At 47.1% G+C, this 10,673-nt stretch overlaps 2 protein-coding genes across 2 annotated transcripts in view; both read left to right on the forward strand.

The window, feature by feature from the left end:
• Positions 1-2,053: 2,053 nt before the first annotated feature.
• On the forward strand, positions 2,054-5,907 carry T265_03303 (hypothetical protein; the record flags this gene model as incomplete). The annotated part of the gene is made up of 6 exons (XM_009167749.1): positions 2,054-2,143; positions 4,564-5,298; positions 5,333-5,515; positions 5,548-5,673; positions 5,705-5,767; positions 5,809-5,907. 6 exons carry the CDS (start codon positions 2,054-2,056, stop codon positions 5,905-5,907), a joined length of 1,296 nt encoding a protein of 431 aa, XP_009166013.1.
• Positions 5,908-5,998: 91 nt separating this feature from the next.
• T265_03304 (hypothetical protein) overlaps positions 5,999-10,673 on the forward strand; it is a gene marked incomplete at both ends in the record, with an annotated part of 34,933 nt that continues 30,258 nt past the window's right edge. The window contains 2 exons of the mRNA XM_009167750.1: positions 5,999-6,085; positions 6,121-6,221. Of these exons, the coding sequence (XP_009166014.1) occupies positions 5,999-6,085; positions 6,121-6,221 (188 nt within the window). The remainder of the gene's footprint in view (positions 6,086-6,120; positions 6,222-10,673) is intronic.

The raw sequence follows: 10,673 nt of genomic DNA on the forward strand, positions 1-10,673 counted from the left end.
GCGGAGGAGAGGTGAAATGACAGTTGTCAGTGAGTCGGTGGGACTGGAATGTTGATACTCACGGCGAATGCACCATGGCTAAAACGCGTCGGAGCGTTGGTGTGGGCTGCCACGTCGAGCAGAATCGTACCGCGCTATTTTGCATGAGAGTGTTTGGTGGAACAAATCAACAACTGGGTATATATAAGCGCAGGATGCGCTCTGATAATGGAATGAAGAAATAAATCGACTTTGGTTTGATTTTTATCAGTTAGAGTTAGACTGAAAGCGCCAGTTACTAGACAGAGCTGATAGAGTAATCCGGGGTAGGGACTCGACTAGGACGAAGCATAAGTTGACGGGGCAGGAGAAAACAACCAGGCCAGTAACACAGCATAATTAGAATTAGTAGGTAAGTCGTGCAGTGATTTGGGGAAGAAACAGCTAATTTTGATTTGGTTTTTGCCAGTAGAGTTTGGACGAGAACAATAGACGCTAGACAGGTTTTATAGAGTAGTCCGGTGCAGGAGCTAGACTAGTACGAGTTGTAAGTTTGTACGGGGAAAAGATAAAAAGAAAACAACCGGCCAGTAACGATTGCAGGAGTTTCGGAGCCTGTAGGGTAGGAAACTCGTCTGCCATGTCGCAAGTAAATAATCCGCCAAACTCGAGAATCCCGAGGCACAGAAATAACGGTTATAAACAGAAAGCTGAGCCATTTTTAAAAACCGCAGAAAATCGTATTTGAAGACAACAGAATCTTACAGTGGACCACAAAATCCAAGATAATGAGTTTCAAAAGGTAGAAACGATCGAATGGGTCAATCGAAAGGGGAGATGCCAGAACAGTACGGTTGTTCTTGCTGTATCTAGGACCCAGTTTGATACATTTTCGAATGTTTTAAAAAAAATATAATTCCATGCCCTGACAAGCCAAGAGCGTAAGGTAATCAGACAGAAACTACTCAAGACACCCACTGAATTAAGGGAATGCAGGCCACATGTCAACAGACCTCAAGTCGGATAGGATTCCAAAAGCCATCGAACTTTAAATACTCCACATTTTTGACCCCTCCTCTACAATGAGCTTCGTGGTCTGTTTGACCCGAGGGGGTACTTATCCTTCAGGCTACTAACCTCATATTTGGTGACCGAAGGTTAGGAAATTGGTAACGAGTGAGCCGATGCTGGCCTGTGATTCGGATGAGCAAACGAGCTCCGAAATAACTCGGGTGGCCTGTCAGCCCAGACATACCGGAAGCGGGGTTTCACTAATAATAATAACGACTGGTATACTCCGAAAATTGTAGCGAGCACACCGATTCAGGCATGATTTGTGAACGTGAACACGTTGGACAGAGACACAACTGCCGAAAGGTAAGATTAAAGGGACAGGCTAACCACGTGCATCGTGGAAAACAATAAATGCAGAGCAATTGGGCATGATGTACCACTACTTCAATGTTAAAACCGGTTTATTACAGTGTCCCTTTCCTTCACAATCCCCTGTGCCCACAAAGCCCGCCAGTCATACTTTCATTCTGACTGTACCATCGTGATGGTATTCCGCCCACTGGTTGAGAATAAACATTATTACTATTATTAATAATAAACCTGCGAAACCATTGCTGCCTGTGAGTGACCCCGGGTGATTTATAAATGATCACGGTCACGAGAAGCACAGGGGATGAAAAAATAGATCAACTTAAAGTAGCGATGACCGCAGGCCTCGCCTGAAAATTATTGTCTACAATGAAGCTGGTTGGGCTCACTGATCTCAAGGTCAGGAGGAAGTAGGGTGTAAAAGATAGTTCCGAGGGCGTTAGTGCTAGTGCATAGGGCCAAGGGTCGTCGTAATTAGAATCGTTGAACATATGGAAGGGACATAATGGAATCGCAAAACGGAATGGTGATGTACGAACGAGTGGGTTGGCGGGTAAGAGTGAACTCCTCCCAGAGGCGGCTGTGACCAGGTAAACAGTTTGTTCGTAGTTTGAGGTAAAAGAACTAGTGGATGTGAGAGCACGATCAAGAGTAAGAAGGGAATAGTTGCGGACGTGCAGCCAGACTGAACATGGTTGTGCCGTGCCATCATGGCACCGGCATACTTCGGTCTCCGAAAAGCCTTGTAATGGGCGTCATGTTTGAGATGATTGAGCCGGAGGTGTGTGATTCTGTGGGTAACAGAATTTTTGGTTGTCCATGGAGGTCAAATGGGGTATAAGTAACCGAGGTAGGGTTATAGGCAGTTTTGGTTCAGCCGAAGGTCCATTTGGATGTGAAGCATGGACCACACACAGTTGGAGTGGATACCATGCACGCCGAGCCCGTAAGCTTCCTGTGGCCTAGAGAGTACCGTTTGCCTTTAACAGCCAAATATATAGTGTGCCAGAACTGATACCGGTGAACGGCCGCATGATAAAACGATAATTACCGCGGAAATCTTTTACGCGGATTTTCGTTCATGTAAGTTTAGTTATTCGTCCGTAAACCTTCACTGACCGGCCACCACGGCGGAAATCTTCGCGTGACTAGATTAGCGCATGAAGTTTGCTGCCACCTCTAAGTGATCAGACCCATTTAACTTCATTTCCATGTAGATACGATCTCACAGTTGTTGGTAGGCGCGCTTAATGTACAAGGGCCACTTCATACAACACCCGAAATACAATACCATAAATACAGGTGATAATTACTTCCCACTGTTGAGTGGGTTTGAGTCGCTGTCCAATGAGGGAACAAAACAAGAAATTCCAGAAGTTGCCGTTCAGGGAATCCAGCAAGAACGCCAGATATAGTAGCACCATGAGCACGGTTACCGTCACCTGCTACTACCTCACTCTTCGGAACCGAAGTCACCCATCCCTCGCGGGCCATCCGAGCAGGCTATTTCATTCAAGATGCTCTTCAAAACGCCCTGATTGTGACCCAGTCTAGAAAGTATGCTGTCGATGTTCGGTCACGCACTTTTGTGTAACCATCCATGTCCAAACCTTTCTCTTTATGTGGTGCCTTTCGAATTATGCAGGCTACACGTTTCATGAATACGGTAGCCGTTTCTCTACAAGCTCAGCCGTTAAAGATGTGGGCCTTCATTCGGTCGTTTTCTGTCTGACAAGTGACAAGTGATGAAAGCATCCATCAGGTCGTTGGTTCTGACACCGTAAGTTGTACCTCCGGTTCACTGAAAAATGCGAGAAACCCGGCTGAGCACCAGTTCGTCGGAAGATCCACTTACGGTTCACGAGAACGAACGGCACCTGGCTTGCCAAAATGCTCCGAACGGAGACCAGAGGTGGTTTAAGTTATGCCCACAAGCGCCGTAGTGTATGGTTGTTGGGAGTCCCCGATGTCCTAGGGCTGTTAACTGCGGAAGCCTACGCATCTGAGCGAGCACTTAGACAGCTTACTGCCACCACTCCTCCCGCAGCCTGTTGCACCTGAGCGATTGCCCCAGGTCTTGCTTCTCCCAAACCACCAAGCCTTTGCTTTTTTGCTCAGATGCACAGGCGTACAACCGTTTGAGCACTTTCCGGAACAGGAGCCACTTTACCCCACAGCTAAACACCTTTAAACCCTTTGGGTCCTTCCGGTTCGGTCTGATGGCTTGGATCATCTGTCTGGAAAATAGCACTTACCTTTATCATGTTTTTAATCGCTTTAGCCTACGAAAAAGCCTCGGTTATGGTAGTTGAGCCCTGCCGCTGTCCCTTACGACATACACCTGGGATGTAAGCTGGGGTATAAACGCTTCCCGATGAAGTCTATTCCATGGCGCTGTTACATTCTCTTGCTTCCACACTGTTCAATCACTACGTGTTTCTGGCCTTCCGTTCAACCAACTGCCTCGGTTATGGTAGTTGAGCCCTGCCGCTGTCCCTTACGACATACACCTGGGATGTAAGCTGGGGTATAAACGCTTCCCGATGAAGTCTATTCCATGGCGCTGTTACATTCTCTTGCTTCCACACTGTTCAATCACTACGTGTTTCTGGCCTTCCGTTCAACCAACTCTCTTCGTCATCATTCCCCAAATTGTTTTCTGTCGAACTCCATCTGCTTTATGCCACCGGGAGTCTCTTCATTGGGGGTCTGTTACAGTGTAGTTTCATTCCGATACCTCTTGGGTAAGTCAGCTAAATAAGGGATGAATAGGAGGCTAAAGTTCAGTAGAGACATGGTGGAGACAGACGCGGGAATATGTGTGAGTCAAACAGCGAGATTGTGAACACAAATTAAAAAAGAAAAAAGAGAGAAGGTGAGATGATTTGTCAGTCGCGCGAAAAATTTACGATCTACGGGGAACCTCACTCTTTAAACAACATTCTGGACGAATCTTCCACAAACACTGTGGTTTCCTTCACGGCGTGACTGTGATTCCGTTACTCGTCTACTTCCTATCAGTCCTTCATATCTGTTCACCTCTGACCAAAACAATGAAGGGTGTATTGGTGGAACAAAGAAAAGTTAAGGAGGATGAAATTCACGAAAATTATATGAAGGTGAAAAAGAAAGGAACACTACGAAAAAATGTGCGTTCCTCTATGTGTAACATTCTTAACCACTTATTATGCTGTGATACAGTTCCATCTTGACTGTGAACCCGCGAGGCTGCCGAATTTGCAGGGGTATGCAAAGCCGAATAACTCAGAGTGTGGATCACCTACAGTTTTTCTGGATCTACTAGAAAACCTCGAATCCTTTGAAGTACGTTTCAACGTCAAGGTCACCCTACCCCTAAAGAGAAACAACCAACAGGAGCTCTGCAGTTGGAGTGGGTCGCTTGCCACTGTCCTTGGGTTACTCATCACCTGGATGGATAGGATACTCCGTTTGAGTGCTGACGGTTTGGCCGCCCTGGGACAGTCCAACGCACAACCGACAGATGGACCTGTTCCAGACAGCGCAGAACAGGTTTACATTAGCAGTTTGGCCCTGTTGAAAATGCTTAAGCACGGTCGAGCTGGTGTTCCAATGGAAGTTATGGGACTTATGTTAGGCGAATTCGTTGACGACTACACGGTCACGGTAGTCGACGTATTCGCCATGCCACAGTCTGGTACTGGGGTCAGCGTTGAAGCGGTGGACCCAGTATTTCAGGCTAAAATGTTGGATATGTTGAAGCAAACTGGGAGGTATGTCTTCAATCCTTATCTGCATTGTCTTAGACCCGAAATGGTCGTTGGTTGGTATCATTCACATCCTGGTTTTGGCTGCTGGCTATCTGGTGTTGATATGAACACGCAGCAGAGTTTTGAAGCCTTATCTGATCGTGCTGTGGCTGTTGTGGTTGATCCTATTCAGAGTGTCAAGGGCAAGGTAGTCCAGGATACATTGCTTCATCCCTTCACAGGTGGTTATTGATGCCTTCCGGCTGATTAACCCTAATCTGGTTATCGCAAACCAAGAACCCAGGCAAACTACTTCCAATGTTGGTCATCTCAACAAGCCATCACTTCAAGCACTGATTCATGGACTGAATAGACAGTATTACTCTCTGCCTATCAATTACCGCAAGAATCAATGGGAAACAAAAGTTCGTACATTTCTATGTGTTTTACTGTTCAGATGTTGATGGATCTAAACAAGAATACATGGAAGGATGGACTGGCTCTTGCAGACTACGATGCACATTGCAGCAATAATCATAAAACACTCACTGCGATGCTAGATTTGGTGAAGGCTTACCATAAGGTACATTATTCCCTATTCTATTATTCTGTAGTCCTTAGAGGAAGAGGAGAAGATGACACCAGAACAGCTGTTGGTCAAAAACGTTGGACGGATGGTATGACAATTTTTGCTTATAAATTGGCAAACTTTTTTTAGGATCCCAAACGTCACCTGGGGGAGAATGTGGAGAGTTTGATGACAGCGAATATTGCTCAGTGTGTTGGTGGAATGCTGCACTCTGTTGTGTTCACATGAAATGTGATATCCAATAAACTGTTTTATCCATGTGTCTTTTTTAACTTTGCCAGAGCTTTATCATAGTCTCAAAAGGCTTATCAACTAGGTCATGGATAAGAACGAGTTAACAGATCAGCAACGCCTCGTTATTGAAGCGAAACGCAGAAGAGCTCTCGACTGTCGGATTCGCAATCAAGTGAACAATTTTTAGTCCGATGAATAATGTTGTAGACTTCGGTGATTCAGCAGCCGTTGGTCGCACGCGTTAATGAATATAATATCAAGGGCCCCACCGAAGTCGCTACAATAATGCATGCATCACGTTCACAAAGGTGAGTATTCAGCACTGAGACCATTTTTTTACCTCTGCAAAATTAGACGCGCTAACTGTTACCTCGACAGTATTCGGTAACTCGGTGGTTAAGACCCGGGATGTACTGGTCCGAACCCGACCACGGACTTTCGATCACTCGTACATAAGATCAGACAGCCTGGCATTGTCTCAGTCTTCGTGTGTCGTTCGAGTTGCACGACAGCTGTGCACTGAAACGTCACCACACCTGAATGGATTTTTAAAACGACTTCACCATAAAATATGTACTCAACTTGCGCTTATTCATCAAAATTTAACTACTATTGGCTTTCAGGGTTGTGCATGGGTGTTGGTAGCTAAATGCATGTAGCTATCTTGGTAGTCATCCTTAGTACCCTGTAAAAGTCTTACCAAAATAGTTGGTTGCGACAACTTGGTAAGGATGAATGAAGTTCTGCGGAAAGAGCCGCACAGCGGGCTAAGAGTGGTAATCCTGAACCCACGTGATCAGTCCTCTTTGTTTTTCATCATCAGTGAGATACCGGCTGACGACGCCAATGGTGTTCCTCGTGATATGGTCTAAGGTGCAGAGGCGGGAGGAAAGGGAATAACTCAGGTGGAACAAGACAGGGAAAGTTATATTTTCCGAAAACAGTATTCGTAGGTATTGAAATACTTGGGAAGCTGAGAAATATCACACTTAGCAAAGTCGTCGTGACCACTTCGGTATGACTAGAACAAAGGCTACCATGGAAACTCAAATTTGGGAGCAGAAAAATCGGGTAATACGGCTTGGACCGATAACAGTAAAAATTTCGGGCGGATGATGAATTATCCCTCGATTATAGGATTTCGAAAATTTGACTGGTGTAGCCTTTGCAAAACCCTCATCATGAACCGTGGTTGTTACTTATAGGGTAATCAGAAAGCTTGGAGAGATGGGGGCTTAGAGTGGTGAACGGTAATATTTTCAGCGAACGCGTGACGGCGATGTCACAGAAAAGTAGGGTACGGTGGGTAACAACTTCATGTAGCACTCCCATGACGCCGGAAGCTGTGGGAACAACACCGATGCGCACTTCAAAGTCCATTCGTTCATTTTTAGGCTGCGTTTATTTCTTACGATCCAAATCCTTCAATATACGAAGTGATACTAGTCCCGCTTCATCAAACATGTTCAGCTTGACGGATCAGAGAGGCCAGAGGTAGACCGGTTGCGTATGGACTAGTTATGGCGACCAGCCACCAGGTATTACTCCCACAATATTCCAGGAGATAGTGGAAACGTGACCACGGTCATCAGGATCTTGGTGAACCCGGCACTTGTGTTTGAAGAGAACTTGTGTCGGGCTCTGGCAAGATGGATATATTATGGTAGCAATGGATGAATCCGAAAGAGGGATCATTCGTTCAGCTGTAGCATACTTTCGGTGTCTAGCTGCTATTCCACCAGAAGGAAGCACGAGGGCTGGGATACTGCCAGGTTGCCATAGCCTAGACGGGAAGTCGAGGGGCAGAGGTCGGGTTTGAACCACAGATCTTCCGGTCAGGAAATTCGCTCTCAACCACTGAGCTATCATTATGGATGGCGATTTACCTAGGTAGAAGGATGCAAAAACATGTCGACTTTCCCATGAGGAATGAGCTTGAAGACCTTGCGAATGTCAGAAAAGAGGATGGCCACTATGGGTAAGCTACAGATGGAACAGGTTTAAGTAGGGCTGAGGCGAGATGGCTCAGTGAATAGAGCGCGAATTTATTGATCGGAAGGTCACTGGTCCGAACCCGACCTATGCCTCTTGACTTCCCCTGTCTAGGTTTTGGCAACCTGGCAGTATCCCCGCTTTCGTGCTTCTTTCTGGTGACATGGCACTCAGGCACCGGAAGGGTGCTACAGCGGGATGGTTTGTTTCTCTCAGTATGGGTTCGAGTTTCCGCGAAATTTTTAGGGGATTACCCCTGGTGGTACAAAACAGACGATACTGTCTCTGCTGCCCATCGAACGTTAAAGTTGGGGCCATGATGTGTTGGTGGTCGTCGTTGTATCACATTTAAGCCTTTCCTTGAACAACAAGCGCCTGGACGCCGGCATGCACGGCTCCTTGCGAGTGTCTAATGGCGCACAAGCTATCCACGGAATTCCTGTAGTTAAGACTGCGATATTCAATATGCACTAAGGGTGTTCCCGGAAGACGCGCACCCACACTTATTGACGAGATGTTCTGTTGTATCTGTTAGCTCCGCTTACCGGAGACGGGCTGCTCCAGACTTCGAGCTGTCACCTTATCATGTTAGTCGATCTTCAGTGTCGTAGTTGTGTCGGCTGGAATTTAGTTCCTTTAGGTTCAACCATACCTGAAAGTCCAACACTGAGCAACCAGACGAAGAACAGTTAGTCCGTTAAAGCCACACACTCCGGCCGTGGCTGTCGGCGGGTCCTGTATGATCGAAAAACATAAACCCTGCTATGCTTTTGTCGCGCTTCAGAACACGTCTGCTGTGCATATCAGCAGCAAGTGTCGGGCATCTGCGGCTACCTCCCTGTGCCCCCTGTCTAGGTGTAGGTACCTTTGCAGTATCCCATCCTGCGTACAACCATAACATTTACTGCTAACAATACTCTCATACCACATCGGCCGTCGCATGACGCCATCAGCCGGGTCGCCTTACTTGCTGCGTGCAGCCGGGCGGGTAGGCAAAAACATCCTACTGCCGACACTGCCCTTCTCACACTTTCATATTTTCCGTCTTCCTACCCCACCCAACTTTGAATACTCTCTCCTTGGGTTTCAGCACCAGAACAGACTGTTTTTTGCTTATCTTGCATCACATTCAGCTGCAGCTTTTGTACGTCCGAGTCCAGTAATAACCCTAGACACTTCGAAGTCTAGTTTCAAACCCCGAAAGCCTGTATACTTGACCACCTTTAGTTTGCACGCTGAAGCAAGCAGACCAACAGGTAGTTCTTCTTCGGTCTAATGAGGGTGCAAGTGACCGTAGTTGATGGACCAAGTGGAAAAGTCTTTACGTGATTGGTTACCCGTTTATAGTTGCCTCTGTGCGGTTCGTTTGTCAAAATATATGAGAGAAGCTAGATGAAGTGAGGTCCATCGCATTTTGTTTATTGTGGCTGCTTACGTCCAAATTACTGCAGCTCTGAGTCTGCTGAGTACAGTTTCTATGGTGCTCCAGGTGCCCTTATACAGCGAGTAAAAGCTCATATATGGTTGTCCTTGTTGGTGACACGAACGCCCAGGTAGGTGGACCAAGCGCTGCTGAGGCTCGATTGGGTGGTCGTCCGTGGTTGAGACGCACGGACATCGGGGATCGCTTACTTCAGATGCGTGCTGATCACAGACTGTTCCTCTGCGATTCGAATTTCCAGAACGGCGGAGCTCATTTGACGATTTGGTGCCTACCAGCAAACCGACCACGAATCCGAATAGACCGTATCGCCGTCAGCTATCGGTGGCAAGAGTCGATCACCACCTGTAGCTCTTTCTGGAACACCAGAGTTGACTCCGACCATGCGCTTTTCAGGGGTACGCAAAACGTGCAAACCTCGCCTAACCATTGAGAAGCTAGTGGACCCAGCAGTCAAACGAAACTATCAGAATGCCTGCCGGACGGCACGGTGTCGAGTATGAATGACCATTGGGATAAGGCATCCAAAGCGCTACTCAAAGCCAAAACTTCTGGCTCCCTCCTGACCGCAACCACAACTCCACCACGGATCATCCGACGCCTGGTGAAACTGAGTGTACGCGCAGACCGAGAAGCTTGGTTGATCCGAAAGGCTGAAGAAATGGAAGGTGCGAAAAATGCTAGATACGTTCGCAAGCTGTTTCACTTGATTCGTTCGACTGGTCCTCTGAAAGCTCTTGTCAGATAAATAATTAAGGACCCCTGGGCATAGTATTTCAAACGATAATTCAGCTGGTCACTTGCTACCTTCAGTCGGGAATCCTGACCTTCAGCAGAAAGGTGGACCCTGAATATGCAGCCGCCTTCAGTATCGGAAGTGTCCGAGTGCTGCTGATCCAACTACCTTAAACCTGCTGTTTTCAAGGGTCGCGTTGGGTTTCCCAGCCAGTGCCTGGGTCTACCTGGGAGGAAGAGGCCATCCCAAACAATTGCGCTAAATCGACTGTAATGTCCATCTTCAAAAAGAGTACTCGCGGTGAATGTAGTAGCCACAGAGGTGTCAATTTGCCTTCTGTTGCGACAGGGCTTCTGGTCATCTTATTGTGGCACGCAAAACGTTGCCTGGTGATAATCAAGTGGGATTTTGACCGGGCAGGGGCTGCGTTGACCGTCTCCACACTCCGTCAGGTGGTAGAGCAACGCCACATGTCCAGACGACCCACAATCGTGGTATTCCTTGACTTCAAGGGTGCGTTTGATTCTGTTGATCGGCCAGTTCTGTTAACTACACTTGCTCAACAGGGTATGCCCCAGAAGTTTGTAAACA

This window comes from Opisthorchis viverrini, assembly GCF_000715545.1.
Source record: "Opisthorchis viverrini unplaced genomic scaffold opera_v5_47, whole genome shotgun sequence".
NCBI classification, from domain to species: domain Eukaryota; kingdom Metazoa; phylum Platyhelminthes; class Trematoda; order Opisthorchiida; family Opisthorchiidae; genus Opisthorchis; species Opisthorchis viverrini.